The 19,479-nt window shown below is 45.4% G+C and overlaps 6 protein-coding genes across 7 annotated transcripts; 3 read left to right on the plus strand and 3 right to left on the minus strand.

The window, feature by feature from the left end:
• Positions 1 to 331: 331 nt before the first annotated feature.
• Cpr47Ec (Cuticular protein 47Ec) lies at positions 332 to 1,482 on the minus strand. Its single transcript, XM_020949615.2, has 2 exons — positions 1,018 to 1,482; positions 332 to 857 (listed from the first exon to the last, which is right to left on the minus strand). The coding sequence occupies exons 1-2, from the start codon at positions 1,027 to 1,029 to the stop codon at positions 435 to 437; spliced, it is 435 nt and encodes a 144-aa protein (XP_020805274.2). The 5' UTR covers positions 1,030 to 1,482; the 3' UTR covers positions 332 to 434.
• A 672-nt stretch (positions 1,483 to 2,154) lies between these two features.
• Positions 2,155 to 2,862, minus strand: Cpr47Ed (Cuticular protein 47Ed). The gene has a single exon (XM_020949146.2). The coding sequence runs from the start codon at positions 2,843 to 2,845 to the stop codon at positions 2,432 to 2,434; it is 414 nt and encodes a 137-aa protein (XP_020804805.2). The 5' UTR covers positions 2,846 to 2,862; the 3' UTR covers positions 2,155 to 2,431.
• A 3,481-nt stretch (positions 2,863 to 6,343) lies between these two features.
• On the plus strand, positions 6,344 to 8,367 carry Cpr47Ee (Cuticular protein 47Ee). The gene is made up of 2 exons (XM_020944109.2): positions 6,344 to 7,487; positions 7,597 to 8,367. The coding sequence occupies exons 1-2, from the start codon at positions 7,041 to 7,043 to the stop codon at positions 8,263 to 8,265; spliced, it is 1,116 nt and encodes a 371-aa protein (XP_020799768.2). The 5' UTR covers positions 6,344 to 7,040; the 3' UTR covers positions 8,266 to 8,367.
• A 129-nt stretch (positions 8,368 to 8,496) lies between these two features.
• LOC110179352 (E3 ubiquitin-protein ligase ZNF598) lies at positions 8,497 to 12,368 on the plus strand. 2 transcript variants are annotated; one of them, XM_020946867.2, is made up of 7 exons: positions 8,497 to 8,762; positions 8,964 to 9,412; positions 9,466 to 9,611; positions 9,679 to 10,242; positions 10,301 to 11,543; positions 11,608 to 11,805; positions 11,860 to 12,368. In XM_020946867.2, the coding sequence occupies exons 2-7, from the start codon at positions 9,134 to 9,136 to the stop codon at positions 12,055 to 12,057; spliced, it is 2,628 nt and encodes an 875-aa protein (XP_020802526.2). In that variant the 5' UTR covers positions 8,497 to 8,762; positions 8,964 to 9,133; the 3' UTR covers positions 12,058 to 12,368. The 2 variants fall into 2 exon arrangements, with proteins under 2 accessions (XP_020802526.2, XP_086684838.1); XM_086828712.1 differs by lacking the exon at positions 8,497 to 8,762 and having other exon boundaries at positions 8,832 to 9,412.
• A 695-nt stretch (positions 12,369 to 13,063) lies between these two features.
• uri (unconventional prefoldin RPB5 interactor) lies at positions 13,064 to 15,609 on the plus strand. The gene is made up of 4 exons (XM_020960016.2): positions 13,064 to 13,205; positions 13,262 to 13,560; positions 13,626 to 15,084; positions 15,148 to 15,609. Exons 1-4 carry the CDS (start codon positions 13,173 to 13,175, stop codon positions 15,490 to 15,492), a joined length of 2,136 nt encoding a protein of 711 aa, XP_020815675.2. The 5' UTR covers positions 13,064 to 13,172; the 3' UTR covers positions 15,493 to 15,609.
• Positions 15,519 to 19,307, minus strand: Fcp1 (RNA polymerase II subunit A C-terminal domain phosphatase Fcp1). The gene is made up of 7 exons (XM_020959887.2): positions 18,628 to 19,307; positions 18,421 to 18,514; positions 17,904 to 18,340; positions 17,660 to 17,841; positions 16,415 to 17,596; positions 16,088 to 16,303; positions 15,519 to 16,030 (listed from the first exon to the last, which is right to left on the minus strand). The coding sequence occupies exons 1-7, from the start codon at positions 19,002 to 19,004 to the stop codon at positions 15,897 to 15,899; spliced, it is 2,622 nt and encodes an 873-aa protein (XP_020815546.2). The 5' UTR covers positions 19,005 to 19,307; the 3' UTR covers positions 15,519 to 15,896.
• Between the last annotated feature and the right edge of the window lie 172 nt (positions 19,308 to 19,479).

Genomic DNA, 19,479 nt, shown 5'->3' on the forward strand with positions numbered 1-19,479 from the left:
CCGCCAAAGTGGCCAAACGTGTGCTTAATCATACAGCATCCCAGACTCCGATACTGTGCCAAGTTTGGGTGTGCTTTTCAAGGTCTTTTTGGGAGGGTATTTCCCTCTTTTTCACTGGGGAAAACATAATATAAGAACTTGTATACAGAATATAATAAACATAAAGTGCGTCAGAGAAATATTCTTTATATAAATAATTTCTTTTGTTTTCAAATTCGTTTTCTTGACTTCCATTTCCCCCAGTGTATTTAAGCCTTCTTTGCTGCTATATAAACAAAGAATACTTTATGCAAATTAGGAATAACTTATCAAATTTTAAAACAAAAAACGCTTTGTAATATCTTTTCGATTCTTTTTATTTTTGTTTATCTAGTTACATCGCGCTGACTCTTTCGAACAATCTTATATACAAAGTCTAATTCTATGAGATCTCTTCAAGGCTCCTCCACCTGCTCAACCTTCTGGAACTTCCCAACCTTTGCGAACTTCTCAACCTTCTCCGCCTTGGGCAGATCCTTGGCTGCCTCGGCCACGGCTGTGATCTCAGGATTTATAATAGAGCCATATGGCACAAATCCATTCTTTCCCGCCGTGTAGAAAACCTCCACAGTCTCGCCCAGATCATTGACGTACTTGTAGGATCCTTTGACCTCCAGGGCCTCCTCGTCAGTGCCAGCATCCACTATAGCAGCATCCTCCTGCCGCTTGGTTCCGTCACCACTCTCGTAGATGGTGTCATAGGAACCATCGTTGTGCTTGTTGGTCTCCGACTTCAGGATGGGCACCGGCGTGGATTCGCTGTCCACGGGCAAACCATGGCTGCAGGCAGCCAACGCGGCCAGGACGAAAAGAGGAAGCTGCCGGAGATTAGGGGAACATGTTCATATTATCACTTTTAGTATAAATGTGATTAGGCATTTATTTAACATTCATCACTATTAGCTTCTGAAATATCCTTCTTCTCAGACATGAGATCTAATCCAAAAATCGTTTCTTATCCTTTTTTATTCCACTTACGAACTTGTACATTTCTTCGAGAGTTTCTTGTGGGTGGCAGCGTAGAAAACGAGAGTTAAAGCGCGTGTGAACTCAATGTGGATCGGCCAGTTGGCTTTTATAGTCGCGCACTCCTGCTACCAAATTGCGATCGCATCCAGCTCTTTCGGGTCTTTTGCTTAAACATGCCAAACATGTTTGCATCCCGTTTTATGTGAACGCTACGTCCGCAAACTTCCAAATGCGACGGCTTTAAATGCCAAGGTCCCCGGTGGGTCAGTCTGCTCCGAAAATGTGTCACTATGCTGTGGGGGGATATAGCATCTCTCCCTAACTGAGTCAGATTGATGACACCGATCGGCGCTACCATTAACGGGCCCCTGTCAGGCTACATAACTCGCGCACTCGGCTCTCCCACTCGCCAGGTGTCGCGATTAATCAGTCGCACCTCACACCTTGCCCGAGATACCAATCCCAGAATCGTGTAAAATGCCAGCTTTGATGCAATTTATATTATGATCTGCTATGGGGTGTATCTCCATCTACACATCCACAGCACCCATCTATAATATATATGTATTTACAGATATATATCTGACAAATGGCTCGATTCAGAATCTCGATGGGGCGCATCATCAATTTCATTTACATTGCATCGCCATTAATTCAATCATCGGTAGTTCCGGGCCTCTATAGTTATAAACGATCGTGTTATTTTCGCTATAAATTTCAACAGCCTGATAAATACAAATCCCAACGACATTTGGCTTGTCTGCTCTCCAGGCAAAAGGGCAATCTCTGGTGCTGCTGCCGCAATCTATTACTTTGACAGCTTAACTAATTTTGAAAATCTGCCGCAAATTAAATATCTAAGCGATGAGACAGAGATTTCAGCTGGACCAAGGCACAGCGACAACAATACTATTTAAATATTTAAGAAAAATCGGGTTTCTTCCATAAAGAATTTATGAGTAGCTGGACTGTTTTTAACTTCATTCAATCTATAAATAATCTATGCCTTTGTTAAAAGTTTCAGTTCATTACGTAGTTTGTAATATTGTCTGAGAATTTAAATACTTTATAATGATTTATGATTTGAGCATTAAGTCTAATAAATATTAAAATGAAACCCTTTTGTAAATATAAACATTATTTCAATTTGAAGCACAGAATAATATACTAAAACATTACCTTTACTGATATTGAATTGAATTACAATTTAGATAGAAATCTATAATCAAAATTGATCTCTAAGATCTCAATGATAATCTCTCTCCCCGCAATTGGCAAAACCCGTTTGATTATATTTTTTCCCTATGTTTATGCCGCTCCTTTGTGGCCCAAAGCTGGTCCGATTTGAGCCTGGATTGGAGCTCCGCTTTGGTAATTGTACTGCTAGCATTTGCAAGAATGTTTGCCCATCAAAATTAATGGCTCAATGGCTCACTTTATTTATGGGAATTCGCCTGACATGGGGCAAAAAGCCATGCTTGTCGGCCGTATAGCTCACTTCCACCGTCTGGCCAAAGTCGTCGATGTAGTGATAAATACCGGACACCTCCAGCTCGTCATTATCGTGATCATCATCTGCCTTCGGATCGGATCTCCTCACAATGCCCACCTCCTCGCGATAACTGCCATCGGCTGCCTGGTAGTTGAAGAAGTACGAGCCATCGCTCTGCTGCTCGGCCACAGATTTGAGGATTGGCACTGGCACTGTCACTGCCACTGGACCACTAATGGCGGCACTCTCGGCCGTCCAGCTCCACAGGTGGCAGCACCCCGTCAAGATCAATAGCTGGGGAGGTTCGAGATGGGAAAAAGACTCACTTAACGCTCCCGTATTCATGAGCCGTCCGGCGACGACTACCACTACTTACCAATGCGAACATGATTTATGCTAATACTGGGAGCGCGCACAAAAGATTCTGCGCTTTTTATAGCACTCCGTTAGAGAAGAACTGGACGCCGGTCCAGTTGCGGCAAAGTTATGCAATCCGAGATGCCGTTTTTGGGGTCAGTAGAAAGTAGCTGGCCCGAAGTTTGTTGAACCGCCAATCCGTTTGGATTTGCAATTCAAATTTGTGGCCATTAGAAGTGTGTCTGTCATGTTTACAATGCAGATAGCATCGTAAACACACAGGCCAGGTGCGTGGGTTCACCTCCAAAGAGGTGCAGCAGCAGCTAATGAAATTTGACAAATGCAAGGCGAAAGGTGCAGAAATGGTAACGGCTGAGAGCGCAGAGACCTCCATGCAAATTCCAAAAATTCTGCTTCAGTGGGTGGGCACCTCTGGGGCTTTGAGAAGCGGCTAACATTTATGGCAAACAGACGGCACAACGGCAAGACAAAAAGAATTCAATAATAATTTCCAGCAATTTCGCAATACTGCCACAGCAGCAGCAGCAGCGGCAGCAGCCGAGTTTTAAGACCTGCAACCTGTGCAACTTGCGAGGCAGAAGTTGCATTTTGGCATTTGCCTTGGCCCGCCCAGTTCCAATTTCCAGTTCCACTTGCCAAAACGGCCGGGCTCTCTCGTTCGGGCAACGTGTTAATAAATTGATTCTTGGTTGCTCCCAAAGACAACTCTGGCTCTAATCCCCTCCCGAAGCTTCCAACTGCTGATTTCCACTTGAAGAAATAATTGAAACAGAGAGAACTTATTTGAATTTTAATACACATTATTATAATATTAATTTTCAAGAATAAATCTTGTCTACTTAATAAAATGATTAGTCTGGTTTTAAATCGAATAATATTTTAAGCTTAATTTATATTGCTCCAAATATTGGAGGTTCTTAAACGATTGTGATGATCTGTTTATGTATTTAATCAGCTTGTTAAAAGAAGTTAAAATCCTTCAACTATTCTTGTATTTTGTGAACCAAGAAAGACTAATTATAATACCTTTTCTGATTGTAAATTTAATGTTTTCATACTCCTTAAAAAGTTGCCAAAGACATAAATACTTCTACATAATTAAGTGTCATAAAAAATCTCATAAATCATGAACTGCAGAAGTTTTTAGTGAAGCTGTAAATATAGTCATTGTATTGCATTTATTTTTTCTTAAGCTTTACTAACTTTTCTAGTATTATGAATAATAAAATCTATAAGTAAAAACGAACCCAAAAGTATCATCATTTGATGTTCATTTCTTAGTGTTGTGTTTAAGCCACTATTAAAATTTTGCTTTCATTTTATTCTTCTCCCAAAGAACTTACAATCTCTTTCCCAATTTTTCTTTTTTCCCGAGTGTGACATTTGATCCGCCTGCCGCAGAAGTGGAAACTCATTAAGGTGGCAGTCGCAATGCCGGCGAGGTCATAATTCAGAGCTGCGACACGTTGACCTTTCGCCGCGATCTGCTTCAGCCGGAACCAGTAGGCATTGGATGGAATGGATAGAATGAATACCCATTGCGGCCGCTCTACGCACTCACCTCAAAGTGAATCAATTAGCCGCGCCGGCGACCATAATTTCCAGCTAATGGGAATCCGCAATTACAAAATGTCAGGCGAAGCATCTAAACCAAGCCATCGCACCGATGCAGTGCAGCTTTCTGGCTGCAGTCTATTAATAATCGTCGCAGCCGCTGTCCAACTTGGAGCTGGATCGCAAGAAGAGGTGATCCACGGATGGAGAGGGAGCCGGAGACGAAGACGGAGACGGAGACGGAGTAGCTGGCGTGGGAGGAGTGTCCGACCCGACCTGTCTTTAATGCGGTTTGCTCATCGGGCACCAACAGCAACATTGTGTGTTTGTGCCTCGTCGCATTTCTGCATAAATTTGGCAAGCCATTTTTATGTTTTATTTTCATTTTGGGTGCCCCGCATCCGCACTTCTTGCTTGTTTTCCCGCATTTCGGTGCTCTGTTGTTTATTGCCATTATTATTTCCTCCAGTTTCGTGAATTATTCAAATGGCAAATCAATCTTCGGTGACTCTTGCCCAATGTGGGGCAGACATATTTATAATTAATATTTGACACTCACATTTGAGCAGCTCATTAGACTGAAACGTGGCTTTAAAGTTATGTATTGTATTATGTTTTAATTTTAGTCAAACGCTTGTTACACTGTGAAGGAATCATTTCCGACCCTATAAATCATATATATTCTTTATCAGCATCAACAGGCGAATCTTTCTGGGCATAAAGGAAAGATTATAAATTTTTTTCAAATTTTTCAAAATTTTATAAGGGGTTACATCGTTAAAATTGTCAAAAATTGGCAAAAATTTAAATATTAAATTGAGTATGCAGATTTATTACCCTAATAAAAACTAACATAGGGCTGCTTTCCGAATGAAAATTAATGCTTTTTTGGCTTAGCTATGAGTTTTTTAAGCTTTGATTTGTTGAACAAATTGCCAAATATAAATATAAATAATATCGACTAAAAATGGTAATATAGCTTTAGTCAGAAGCTTGTAACGTTATGAAGGAGTCATTTCCGACCCTATAAATCATATATATTCTTTATCAGCATCAACAGAATAGTATATCCAGCCATCTGCGGAAAGAAAACAAATTTTCCCATTTTTTCAAAATTTTATAATTAAAACTTTCAAAAATTGGGAATAATTTTAATTCTTAAATATTTTAAATAGAGCATGCAGATTTATTAGGCAAATAAAAAGTAGCATAGGAAAAAGTATACGTTGCTCTTCTCTTTGTTAAAAACTTTTTAACAAAATTAAACTTACAATTCTAGATTTCAGTTACTAAATTATTTATTTGGAAGTTATTTTATTTCTAAATTTTTATTAGTCTACTTTTTGGATAAGCAGCATACAAAATTGAAGCACAAAGTTTTGCGAGCATTTAGGCTTTCAATAGAAATAAATCATTCTTGTTTATTATTTGTTTTAAATAGAGAATATAAGAATCTCCCTTTGGGCAGCAAAATAAAAACTTCCTGTACAAAATGTAATTAAGTTTTAGAAACTATATAAAATGATTCAGCGAGACCACCATGAATTAGCAATAGTACTTGGCCCTGCCGACCTTGCTTCGGTATGGAAAATCTCATCATCATCGGAAATTAGCATATGCAATTAAAGCATGAACTGAACATGGAATAAGACATGTTCGAATTTTAATGGCAGTTGCCGGAGCAGATGACAAACGAAAATGTATGTGTCAGCCAGTTGGCAGTTATAAATCACATCTCGCCTAGATCTGGACATGAGCAATCCCAGGCCGAACGCCTGATGAATAACCCCAGTGGAGCGTGGAACAATGGAACACCTCCGGCTGACAAGCTCCCACAGACTATCCTGGGGATAGGCATAATATCTCTCTATCCCATTTGACAAATGATGTTTGTAGACCAAGTTGAGGTCCGAGTGGCACCTTGACCACCAACCAGATCATGGGGATCGCGGATCCGCGGGGCACACACATAACTCACACAGACACCTGTGAAGACAGGTGCTGGAGCAAAAAGCCAACAATTTGCATACGGGGGCCGCCTCATAAACAAGTGCGCGGAAGATGAGAGCTGGCCACCATGAAGATATCAATCAGCTGGAGTCAGAAGCATAGCCACTAACTAAATTCGTTTGTCCTTCTGTCAATGGCCGATAAAAAACCAATAAAGCTGCCACCCAGCAGCAGCGAAGACTTGTTAACACGCAGATAAATTACACTGCCCCCGGGAGATGGCCATCGAGATGCGGTCAGCAGTGGGCACAGGAAGCGGCCGGGTCGCTGGGTCGATTGTTCTAACCATAAAGCTGAGCTTTAGGGCCCGCCGCTTGGATCGCAGATCGAGATTGAGACTGAGAATCGCATAAATACGGCAGCCACTGGGAGCCGCCGTTGCAGTCGTGGCACGGCGTTCGATCAGTGACTTCCAGTGGCAGCCGCATCTTAATCTCCAGCTCCATCGCCAGCTCAAACTCATTCGCAATCCGAATCCGAATCCCAGCCATAAGTCAGTGCGAAAGTGAGACGTCGGGTTTATCGAGCGTGTAATTGGGAGCTCCGTACGCTCCGTCCGAGATTTATGATCCACGGCACCCGCCCACTGACAGCCTAAATGTCTAGGGCTCGCTCCCCGCGATTCCGCCAGATCCGCTGGCTCATCCTCTGGCTCTCCATAATCATCTCCATTAGTCAGGCTCAGTTGCCGGGAACTGGCTTCCAAGGACAACGGCAGCAGATTCCACCGCTGCAGCAGACCAATCCATTCCAGCGCCGCCAACCCAATCCGGTGCAGGGCCAAGGACTATTTCCGGCACAGAGGAATCCTCTTAATCCGCTCGGGAATCCCTTGGCTTCGCCACTAACTGGAGCCGGGCTGCAGAATCCCTACACGCGCTACAATCAGTACCAGCAGCAGAACTATGTACCCATCACGGCCTACCAAAACGATCTTAATCTGGATGGAAGCTTCTCCTACGGTTATTCATCCGCTGATGGAACCACTGCCCAGGCTCAGGGATATGTCAAGAACTTGGGATACGGCGAAGGGGTAGAGGCTCAGGTCGGTAGTTTTGGGGAAATTTTAGGTGGATGAAATGATTAAGGAATTTTCAGTCTTTACCCCAAATATATGGATTTATTTGAAACTATATTTCCTCTTTCATTATCAGGTCATTCAAGGCTCTTATTCCTACACCTCGCCGGAGGGCACTCCCATCACTGTGCGCTACATTGCCGATGAAAATGGATTCAGGGCCGAGGGCACCGGAATACCAGCTTCTCCTCAATACTTTCTAGGCACCCAGCCGTATCAGCAGGCCGGTGGTGTCATCAATCCTAATCTAAACCCATATCAGACACCCTTCCGCCAACTGCCGCCTCCGCTGCCCAACGCTCCCTTTCGTCCTCAGATCCCAGGTCAGGGACAGCAACCACTGAACCCGCTGCAGCAACAGCAGCAGCAACAGCAACGTAATTTCCAGCAGCAACAGAACTCTGGTCAATATCAACCGGATCAACCGTTTAACCAGTTGCACTCTGGCAACTTGCCCGGACAGTATGCCGGCCAATTCGGTCAACCAGGACAGCAATTTGGCAGCAATCTCACAGCCCAGCAGGCGCAGCAGCAGCAACAGCAGCAGAACCTTAACCAACAGCAACAGAATCTCAACCAGCAACAGAATCTTAACCAGCAACAGAAGGAGCAGCAGAATGAGCAGCAACAGCAGGCGCTGATCACTCAGCAACTGAGGGGCAGGCCCAACAACCTGGTGGATCCCTATGGCTATAACCAGTATGGCAGACGCTTTAAGAAGTCACCGAGAACCCCAAAGGAATAACGCAGCTATAAAGGGAATGTTAACCTTCCATCGAAACAATTAATTAGTCCAAACATGTAGTCGCAACTCAAGGGCATGAAATACATGCATTCGAAAAGTCAACTGTTTGTTTTAATGAGTTTCTATAAGATTAATAGTGTAAAAGACCTTTGAGAGTTTCGTATTATAAAACCCAACAGGGGAGTTTTTCGCCTTTATACAACAATTTGTTTAGAAAGTCATCTAGTAGCTATTTCATTTAATTTCGATATTATAGTCGGAGTAAACAGAATTCTAAAATTGTTTTCAAATTTGTAATTTAGAAAAAAGGGTTTCCATTGAAAAATTTTTGCATGTTTTAATTACATTGGTAAAAACGTATTTCATATTCACTTATTTGCTGAGAAGATAAAATAAATTAAAAATTTCATTTAACGACAACATTTTTAAATTTAACAGAATTTTTGAACCTCAGACGGTCACATTGTATTTTTTCGCTACTCGAAATTCGAAGAAAGGTTTGTTCACCAAAGTTCTCAACCACACCCTGTATTAGCCATGTTCCTCATCATTTTCCGCAAGGCCTTTATCTTATCTTTTAGCCTTTTCGTGGTATTTTTGTTATATGTCATACACAGCTTACACTTTTTGTTTCGAAAAAAACCAAAGACAACGTGTGTTGGCGTTGGAAATTCCATTTAATTGTTTGATTTCGCCAGATAACTGCTTCGTCGCGGGCCAAGAAGTTGCGGGTATCCGAAAGCCCTTTGTGGATTCTATAGGGCACACGCCTGCACACCGATTTCACAGCGATTTTACTGCGCCCTTGGCAACAAGTAATTCCCCCCTTTCCCGTCGCTGTGCTTGAGAGAGATAGAGAGTGAGAGCAATGCAGAACATGAAGACCAGGTCCGGTCCCAGGCCGTCGCACCAACGCCGACCCCGACCGGGAGCAGCTGCCAGCTCGACGGAGAATGCCGCGGTCAAGCCGGAGGCCACCGACTACCAAGCGGGCAGCGACGATAACGCTTGTGTGGTGTGCTTCAAGAACGTGGACATCTACTCCATTGGCGACTGCGACCACCCGGTTTGCTACGAGTGCTCCACGCGAATGCGCGTCCTGTGCCAGCAGAACGAGTGTCCCATCTGTCGTCACGTCTTGTCTAAGGTAGGTTTCCTGCGCTGCATTGGAAACCAAAATAAACACGATCCTCTTCGCAGGTTTTGTTTACGCTGGAGAAGCTGCCTTACCGCGAACTGGAGGCCAACAACCGCTCCGATTTCTACAGCAAGAAGTACCGCATTGGGTTCTGCAGTGCCGAGATTCAGCAGAAGTTCTTCAAGCTCCTCGACCATCCATGTCCCAAGTAATTATACCCGCCGAACACTCAAATAATTGTATTGTGACTCATTCTTGGTGTTGAACCCCTTTAGGTGCGATGTGCCGCCGTACCGAACGTTCCAGGGCCTGCGCAACCATGTACGTAGCGAGCACAGCCTTCACTACTGCGACCTTTGTGTTGAGACGCTGAAGATCTTCACCTTCGAGCGCCGCTGCTACACACAGCAGGAGCTGCAGCTGCACAACACCAAGGGTGATCCGGACAATCGCTCACATCGCGGCCATCCGCTGTGCGAGTACTGCAAGAAGCGCTATGTGGACCGGGATGAACTGTTCCGCCATCTACGCCGCGAGCACTACTTCTGCCACTTCTGCGATGCCGACGGCTGCAACGAGTTCTACAACGACTACGCCGACTTGGCCGATCACTTCCGCCAGGAGCACTTCCTTTGCGAGGAGGGCAAGTGCGCCACAGAACAGTTTGTTGGCGCCTTCCGCAACGAGATCGAGTACAAAGCGCACGTGGCTAACGTGCATGGCAAGTCTCTAAATAAGCAGCAGGCCAAGCAGACGCGCACCCTGCAACTGGAGATTACTTTGGGACCACGCGGGCGCAGCGGTCAAACGGAGCAGGGCATAGCCAACATGAGAGCACGGTGAGCGGAAAGTCATACTAAAAAAATTAACTCTGCTGATGTTCGAAAACCATTTTAGAAACGACGAGCACAACGATTACCTGGACGATCTCCCGTCGACAAGCAACCAGCGGCAAGTGAGCATAGATGCCGATAACGAGGAGCAGTTTCCCACTTTGCGAGGTGCGTCGACAGCTCCCAGCGTGTCCCTAGTGAGACCACCGCCGCCCTCGATGCGAAATCTCAGCGGGACCTCGGGACTTGCCAGGACCAAAGAGAACTTCCCAGCCCTGGGTGGGGGAAACGGGGGAGTTGTGGGTGGCAGTAGTCTCTCCAGTAGAGCTGCCCAGTCCCAGCATCCAGTGGCTGCTGTATTCAAGAAGCCAACAAGTGGAGCTAGTTCAGCTGGCCGGGCTGCTGCGGCGGGCAATGGAATGCTCCTGCACGTGTCCAATCGACCAGCAGCGGGAGCATCAGCAGCTTCGTCAAAAAAGTCAGTCCCTCCACAACTGGACTTTCCAGCCCTGCCGGGAAAGGGAAACAAAAAGAATCTGCGCAACCTGGAAGAGGACATGTTGCCCAGCAGCTCACCAACGCCCATGACGAATGTCTCGGCCAAGCATCGCACGCTGGTCGATGATTATGTGTCGGTGGCCAACCCGACCACCTTCCAGAAGCTTCAAATGGTACAACAAGAAGAGAACGAGGCGAAGGCGCGTCAGGAAGTCTTGAAGAAGAGTGCGCCAAAGCTCACCGCTGCGGAGTTTCCCACCTTGGGACCGAGTGCAAATGCCAGTGCCAATTTCAGCAAGGCAACTGTCTCGAAGCCCGTTAACGGATCTGCTGCCTTAAACTGGTCCAAGCCAGTGTCGGAGAAGAAACAGCGGGAGCTTGAAAATCGCAAAGCTAAGGTGGCTCCCGCTCCTGTCTTGCCCACATCCTCTGCAAAGGCGGTACCCAAAGTGACCAATAATAATGGAGCAGACCAGCAAGGCAACAAGAAGGATAAGAAGTCAAAGGATAAGAAGAGCAACCAAGAAAATCAACCCAAGCCGGCGGCAGCCAAGCAAAAAGAGAAAAACAATAACGAACAAAAATCAACTGCCAATGGGACCCCATCGACGCCAACACGTAATCCACCTGGCTTAGGTTCCGGCGGACCACTTAATCCACCGCCCGGTTTCATGTCCAATGTGACTGTAAACTCAGTGGCCAAGCTGCCCAACAACCTGACCTTCACGAGCTCGATGGGTGAGACCTATGACATTGTGCCTAGCCCCTACACGTACACTGACCCACCAGATACTGGCATGAGAAATCAGGTAACTTTGATTTCAAGAAACTTTAGTATAATCATAACTAATCTTCGACTTATTTTCGCTCCAGACATTGGTGAACAAATTTATTGACATACTCAAAACGCCTGAGGCTTTAAACGAATTTCGCATGCTCTCGACTAAATTTCGGGAAGGCTCATGCACCGGTCAAGCGTACTATGAGCACTGCCAGTGCGCCATGGTAAGCTCGTTCTACGAGCTGTTCCCGGAACTCTTGGCTATGCTGCCCGATATAAGCAAGCAACAGGTTAGCGACTCAGTGAATTATTGTATCTTGGTAATTAACGTTTTATCCAATTAGGAGCTGTATTTGGTGCACAAGCAGCATCTGAACAGCCTATCGCCATCGCAACGCAAGTCCGTGCCCAGCCTTGAAGTCTGTAAGGTTTGCAAGCAAATCCTCGTCGCACAAGATTTGGACGGTCATCAGCAAGTGCACGAGCTGACAAAGAACTTTCCTGCGCTCGGAAGCTCAGCTTCCAATTCGCATCGCAAATAAAGGCGAAATGGATCCGTACATACGACTATAATAGCTTTATTTCTGTATATTTTGTATATACTATTTCCACGCCCGCACTCAAACCATGTTCCCTGGTTATGGAGTGTGTGAGTCGAAATCTAATTGTGAAGTAGTAGTTAAACTGTATAAGCGCCTCAGCCCCCCAACAAAAGCAATCTGTTCGATGTGACTTAGTCCAGGCAGTAGTGCGTAGTTCAAACTGGTGTAAATCAAGAAAGCCTTTTTATTCAATGAGTGAGCTTGTGCGTGTAGTATGTGCCCGAGACCCAATAAAGTTCAAATGAATCGAATTATAAATTAGTTGTAATTAAGGCCAACAAGTCTTACATTCACAACGGGAAATCTGCTTATCAAGAGTGCCGCCAGCATATGGTTATCTACGAATGGACATGGGCTGTTCCAGGGAACACAGAGCTGATTTATTATCGGACATATGGAGCACTTTGCAACCTGTTGGGAAGCCCCACATTCTGGTTATCTAATTGTTTGTCTAACGAAAGCTTTTTGCTGTTTATTGGTTATTATTTCAGAGAGTTGGGTAAATATTTTTAAAGCAAAAGCTATTTTTGTGCGTAAATAGCTTTGGTTGTGTGATGAAATTGCTTGCTTTGGTTTGATTTCATATTATTAATAATTTAATTTATTATAATCATTTAAAGTTTTTTTTGTAATGAAATATTTAAAGCAACAAACAATATGTAAATTGAATCATAACATAATAATCAGTATTTAAGGCTTTTGCAATTACTACTGAGAATAATATTTATCTTATTAATTTATTAAATTTGAAATGCTAGATTTCAGCGCGCAACAGAAGCTATTCGATGTTTTTGCTCTAATAATCGCAGTTTATAAGTCGATAACCCAAGCAAGTCAAAAGCTAAAAAACCGTAACTAGGTGTTGGTTTTCATTGGTTTAATATTATAATATTTTGTTAATAAATTAAGCTTTTATTGGCGAATCTTAACTGTCAAGAAATGCAGAATTATTCGGTAGAGGTGGGGAAACATTGACACTCGCAGACATCGAGGTGCAATCGATAGTATCGATAGAGCTTCAATGTTTTGCCAGCACTAATTCAAACAATAACAAAATGAACCGGCAGCGTGAGGACATACTGCGCCAGGTAATTACTGTATTTAACTATAAAAACTGATTAACAATAGACACCCTTTGTGTTAGGCGCTCGACAAAAATGCCTTTCATGCAGGGCGCTGGCAGGACTACAAGAGCGACAACGAGAACACCATCCGAAATCTAGACTTGTTCTCCCAGAAGCTAAGCGTGGACATTATGGTTCCCATTGGCAAGAAAGCATTGATGCCTGGCGAGCTGATCCACACCAACGAACTTCTTGTGAGCCACTACGAGGGCTACTTCTCCGCTTGCTCCGCCCACAAGGCCAAGGAGATCTGCAGCCATCGCATTAAACTCGCTGAGGAGCACCTGAAACAGCTGGAAATCGAAGCTGATCTCTGGCAGTAAGTTGTTTATCTGTTCCCATGAACAAAGGAAAGAGTAGTAATGTTTACGTTTGCAACTACAGAAACAAACTCAACACCCCGCTCGAGGAGGGTGCGGTTCCCAGTGGCGATCAGGTGGAGATCGTGGAAGATTTTAACGAGGAGTCACATAACAAGTGGATGGAGGAGCATAAGGAGCGGGTGCGTCAACAGAAGCAAGAGGAGCGCCTGAAACGTCAGGCGGAACCTCAGAAAGGGGACAACGATGTGCTCAAGAAACTAGAAGAGCGCGAAATGATGGAGGAATTGGGTCTGGATCCCGACGATATCAACGAAGATATGCTTGAAGACCTGCTTAACGTAGAGCAAGAACCCACAAAGCCCATAGAGAAGCCCAAGACCCTAACCGAGGAGCAAGAATTGCAGCTCTGGGAGAAACTGGAAGCCCAAGAGCAAAACGAAGCTAAAGATCTCAGTTCGGAAGCAGAAGAGAGTCTGAAAAGCACAGACAATATAGTTCGTCAACTGATGTCTGGTGAAATGGAAACTCCAAAGCCAAAAAAACGTATTGGAGGTGAAAAAATAACAAAAGAAGAGGAAGATTCCATATCAGATGATGAAGATGTGGCCCAAGTGGAGGAGGTAAAGACTATACGAGAACAAATCTCTCTGCTGCCAAGCGAAGAGCGTGAAGGCTTCCTCAGAGCCCAACTGAATATCCTAAAGGCTAAGATGCGCCGGATTCAAAAAGCCAATTTTATCAGCGACGAGCTGATTCACTTGATGAACGTTGTGGTCGTTCTGGAGGACGATTTACAGGACTTGATATTTGAGCAGGAACTGGAGAACAGCGAGGAGGAGAAAGCACCAGACGAAACTGCTAATCAGATTCCTGAAGTACCTGAAGACAGCCAGGAAACTGGAGCTCAAGCTAAGAATAACACTGTACCTAGGGATGTTATAAAGCTAGATGAAGAGAAATCTGAAATAGTACCTGAAAACGGCACCAAGACCCGTCGCATATCATTTGCAATCTCGGACGAAAAACTGGAATTCCGTCGTGAGGAAACCGTAGCTGAAATGCTGCCCAATGCCCGGAAGAATTCTAGAGATGTCATAAAGCTAGATGATCCCGTGACTACCCAACCTGTATCCGAAGAGAAGCCAAATTCATCGACTAATGAAGATATCCTGAAAAAGGTTCAAAGAAATATTGAGTTTGTCAAGGAGAATCAGAGTGTCCAGGACTTTGATTTGCTCAATCAGATTCTAGAGGCGTCCACCGGACGTATTAACACCCTACAGATTAATTTCAAACATTCCGATGCAGTGCCTTCTACTCACAAGAGTGATGATCAGGATGATGCCGACATACCTGGAAACCCAGCGGATTTCTATAAGAAATACGAAAAGGATTTGGCCCAGATGGGTCAATCGTCTTTCCCCATTTATGTAAACGGTTTCGAGGGCGAGGAAAATGTTAAAGTTCCCATAATGAGCGAGGCCGCCCGCGGGTCAGCCTACGAAGACCCTAGAAGTGAGGTAAGATCGTCACACTAAAATCGATGATAGGAAATATATGTATATCCCCTTCCTTATTTCCAGTTCTCAAAGCCCAGTATGTCACACGGAGGAGAATCCACAGACTCTGAATCCACCACTAAGTCAATACTCCGAAATAAATCCGCTGTAGAACTGGAACCTCGCGTCAGCCACAACCAAAATGCGAAGAAAGGCAAGAAGAGCCGGAAGCAGAGGAAGAAGGAGCGCACCCTAGACGACGACCTGCGCGATATGAGTGCCTATCAGAAGGTCATGCATGATCTGGTGGAGAAGGAGGAGCCCACGGCCCCAGAGCCCCTGCCAAAGGGCAAGTTTATCGACGCGCACGCGCCCAAGAAGCGGGTCAGCCGCTTCAAGGAGCAACGTGCGGCGCTCAGCAAGACATAGCGAAGAGTGAAACTTCAGCTGGGAACTACTGTTAAATCTGTTCAAGTTTAATGTGAATTTGTATTACAAACACAACGCAAACAATAAACAATAAACAACTACTACTGGTGTGGTGTACATTGGTTGTTAAGTTTTAAATTAAACACTAAATGCTAGTCCGCTGTGACGGAATTTATTTTTAAAACATTTACAGTAGGCTTCAATTTACATCAGATCAGATTGAGATAGGTCTTGACTCAAGGACTCGCTGCGATTGGATGTGCGATCTCTTCTTACAGGCTACTTTAAAAGTACATATTAACACCTAATACATACAGTACTGATCTTAAGCGTAAGCGTACTCGGATGCGTGTCTCGCAGGATTTCGCAGAAATTCCACATGTCCAAATCAAAGAGTGAAGAAGTTAATCTTCTAGGCCGAGGAACTCTCTCTCCAAGGCAGCGCCCATCATGTTCCATTCGCCGTCGTCCTCATCCTCCTGGTTGTTCTCACTATTCGAGTCGGAGCCAAACTCCAAATCGGACGGCACGTCTTCTCCTAGAAAAACGAATTCGGATCAATAGAAGTTCTAGCGAACTTTTTAGAGATTTATACCTCGTCGAAACTTGGCGCTAGGCATCTCGTCGTCATCGTCCTCTTCCTCCTCCTCGTTATTGTCATCACCCTCCTCGTTTGAGCTCTTGTCGAAGTCTATGATGTTCGGCGCTCCGATCATTACATCCTCAGCGCGTGTGAAGAAGTCGTGGGCTCTGTTGGAATTGTCATCTTCTCGCTTCCGCTTCAAAAGCTTTTTGTCCATGGGTGGATTTTCTAAAAAGTAAATCAGTAATTATTAATTAGCATCATAAGACTGTGTATGAATATGTAAGCATTGTCAGCACTTTGCAACTGTAGATGTGTACATATATGCCACGTGCTTACCAAAGTTGACTGGCCCCTCGTCGCTGGACGAGTCCGATTCGAAGAATGTCTCGTAGTCCTTGTTCATTGACTCAATGTCCGCATTAGTGAAGACCAGCAGCGGATTGAGGGTCTCGCGGAAGTTGCCGCTCTGTTCCTCCTGTTGCTTGCTGCTCGACGGAGAGATCTCGGACCGCTCGCTGTAGTTGACCACGTGCTCAGGACTGTGACAGTGAGCGGGTGGCTGGCGACCTTTGTTGCGCACCTTACGGTCCAGCGGGAAGAGCTTCTCCTCCACATGCTCCCAGCGCTCGGCGCAGGTCCACAACCAATTTGCATTAACAACTTTGATGTTGGCCTCCTTCTTGGCCGCGTTCACCTTGTAGGTGCCGGCATTTACTGCCACCAGATGCGTGATCTCCTTGCCAATGTTCTGCTGCACCTCGGCGCCCAGACTTTTGGCGATGAAGTAGGCTCGAGACTGCTCCATCTTCATCTGTGTGGGCACCAGCCCGGAGAACACCAGGTTCTGGCCACGCAGCACCTCAGATCGGATCTTGGGAACAATGATCTTGAGGTCGGGAATTTCTGTGGTCTCGTCGTAGATGGCATAGAATCTCTTGTGAATGTTGCGTAGTATAACCTCCAAGTAGAGCAGATAGTCATCAGGATCCTCGATTTCAATCTGCTTTTGTCCGTCATGTGCTGGCGGGCTCTTTGACGTGGAAGCTAGATCCTCTCCTTTGGCCTTTGGGTTCTTATCCTCAGTCGAATTCGTGGAAGATGCCACAGCAACCTCATTCCCTTCGGCCAGCGTGACTTCCATTGCCGTAACGTCGGCATTTGTGCTATCTTTAGAATTTTCGTCAATAACAACTACGTCTTCACCCTCACTAACCGGCTTTTCTGCATCCAATGAGCCCGGTGAGCTGTCTTCTATGACCACTATTTCCTCCTTGGGGGAAGTCTTGCCATTCAACTTGTCACTCAGCTCCTTGGTTGTCTCTGCGGTGCTTGAGGAGTTGGAAACTTCAGGGTCCTTTGTTTCCCCACCCTCTAATTCAAACACATCCACGGATTCTTCATTGCCCTCATCATCTTTGCTTGTGCTTGAGACAGTATTGTCGACTTTTTCGGTTTCTTTGGGCTTTGCTCCACCGCTGGACTCAGCTTTGTCTTTGTCCTCCTTCTTCTCTGTAATCTCTGCAAGAAATGCGACAACTGTAGTGATAAGCCCTAAGGAATTCGATTGAATATTTAACCCACCTTTGAAGTCAACACCTTCGCCGTCCAACTCGTGCTTTGACAAGCCCGGCGGGGCATTAATATCGCCCGTGTGCTGAAAGAAGTGATAGGGCTTCACTTGAATCAAATTGGAGGCCATGTTCCACACATCCTCCCGGTCGTCGATAATGCACACCATAGAATCGCCGTTGGGAAATAGAGCCCTGTAATTAATTGAGTTGTAGGGGTAAAGTAAGAAATAAAAATAATAAGAATTTGTCCGTACTTTAAGTTATCCGTCTTGCTGGTGGCATTGAAACACTCATCTCTGGAAAGGATACGATGCGAGAAGAACTTGCCCTCCGGGTCCAAGAGCTGTGCTATCATGTGTGCGTAGTTTCGAGCTCCAAAGGTGCAGATGTGCAGCTCGTACAGCTGGGACATGCGCTCCAGGAACTCCGACGTGCCGGGGCGCAGGCGCGTGTGGTACCACGGCGATTGGGGGCCGTACAGCTGAAAGTGGTAGATGCCCTTGATGTTGTTCGGCACCGTGTCGTTAGTGGTGTGGATCACCGTTTGATCGAGATCGACCAGCAGCACCAGCTTGCGATCGGCCAGCAAGCGCCGGGTATCGTCATGCCCGAGCTTTTGAGCCAGCTTCTGGGTGACCTTCAGATCGGGCATAGTATGCACCATGGGCACCGACGCCTCCGACGTTTGACCCTGCAACAGAAATTATAGGTATTATGCACTGGTTGATAAAAAACAGCCGGTGGTGGTGGATATGCCGTGTGTTTACTCACATTCTCGTTCTGACGCAAGTCGGCTCCGCAGTCCGCGCACATGTCCTTGATTACCGTGGTGTGTATGCACTCCGACAACTCCAGAATGGCATCCCTAAAGGGCGGGAAGGCAGGCTAAGTTCGTGTGTATACGGCTGCATAATTGCATTTAACACCCATGCTCCCACGCACAGCCCAGCAGCACCCAAAGCCGACAGAAAAACTCACCCCTTTGTCAGCAGCTCCCCATCCTTGCGAAGACGCTTCTTCACTACCCCGGCGCGCTGGGACTTGTACTTCTGGACCGTCGAATCGCCCGATTTCCCGGGCTTTCCATCCTCGCCCACTGGCTGGTAGAGAAACAGAATTTGCGCGGCCGACACGAACTGTCCCTCGCGTACCCGCCATTTATTGATTACCGCTCTCGTCTCAGTCTCTCCCAGCGCAGCTCTCAAAACAATGATGCCGCCGCCACCGCCACCGCCGTTGCTTCCGCTTCCACCAACTTTTCCTCCGCCGTCGTCGCCATCGGGTGCTTTTGTGGCGGCCACGCCCCCGGCCTTTCGGCTGGGCGGGACGCCCACCTCATCCGATATGTTCTGCATCGCTGCGCTTGCACTTTTATATATAATTAATTTGTTTAAATCTCCTTGTTGTGTTTGCAATTTGTGTGAATATTGCCAACCATTCACATGAAAATCGCAATTCACCTCAGACCACGAACAGCTGACCGCGAGTACCGATGCAGCCCTGGCGGGAAACGCTTTCAGGTTTAAACAAAATTTGAGAAACTTTTCGGTCCTTTTCTTGCCGCGATAAGGTATATTTTATTCTAGAATATATTTGTTAGAGTACTTTTATACCTTTCTTAAAGTCGCGGGAATAAATATACTATACCCTTTAATAATTCTGAACAAGGCACTCTTTAAAATATAGTTATATATGGTCGCGAAGGTGCAGTTAATGCTTTTAAAGGTTTCCGTAAATTTTCACTGATTTTGTTATGTTTTATGTCTTTTGGTTTGCTTCAATTCGTCGCAATTCCCAATTGTGAAAAATTTCCAGGCTTTACTTGGGATG

The sequence above is a fragment of the Drosophila serrata genome, unplaced genomic scaffold (assembly GCF_035046125.1).
Source record: "Drosophila serrata isolate PLE 108 unplaced genomic scaffold, ASM3504612v1 contig_184, whole genome shotgun sequence".
NCBI lineage: Eukaryota > Metazoa > Arthropoda > Insecta > Diptera > Drosophilidae > Drosophila > Drosophila serrata.

Coding starts and splice junctions, on each gene's coding strand:
- Cpr47Ed (XM_020949146.2), bottom strand. CDS start 2,845: ATGAATACGGGAGCGTTAAGTGAGTCTTTTTCCCATCTCGAACCTCCC.
- Cpr47Ee (XM_020944109.2), top strand. CDS start 7,041: ATGTCTAGGGCTCGCTCCCCGCGATTCCGCCAGATCCGCTGGCTCATC. Junction 7,488..7,596: donor GCGAAGGGGTAGAGGCTCAG/GTCGGTAGTTTT, acceptor TTTCATTATCAG/GTCATTCAAGGCTCTTATTC.
- LOC110179352 (XM_020946867.2), top strand. CDS start 9,134: ATGCAGAACATGAAGACCAGGTCCGGTCCCAGGCCGTCGCACCAACGC. Junction 9,413..9,465: donor GTCGTCACGTCTTGTCTAAG/GTAGGTTTCCTG, acceptor TCCTCTTCGCAG/GTTTTGTTTACGCTGGAGAA. Junction 9,612..9,678: donor CTCGACCATCCATGTCCCAA/GTAATTATACCC, acceptor GAACCCCTTTAG/GTGCGATGTGCCGCCGTACC.
- uri (XM_020960016.2), top strand. CDS start 13,173: ATGAACCGGCAGCGTGAGGACATACTGCGCCAG. Junction 13,206..13,261: donor GTGAGGACATACTGCGCCAG/GTAATTACTGTA, acceptor CCTTTGTGTTAG/GCGCTCGACAAAAATGCCTT. Junction 15,085..15,147: donor ACGAAGACCCTAGAAGTGAG/GTAAGATCGTCA, acceptor CCTTATTTCCAG/TTCTCAAAGCCCAGTATGTC.
- Fcp1 (XM_020959887.2), bottom strand. CDS start 19,004: ATGCAGAACATATCGGATGAGGTGGGCGTCCCGCCCAGCCGAAAGGCC. Junction 17,842..17,903: donor AGCAAGACGGATAACTTAAA/GTACGGACAAAT, acceptor AATTAATTACAG/GGCTCTATTTCCCAACGGCG. Junction 17,597..17,659: donor CGAAGGTGTTGACTTCAAAG/GTGGGTTAAATA, acceptor CATTTCTTGCAG/AGATTACAGAGAAGAAGGAG.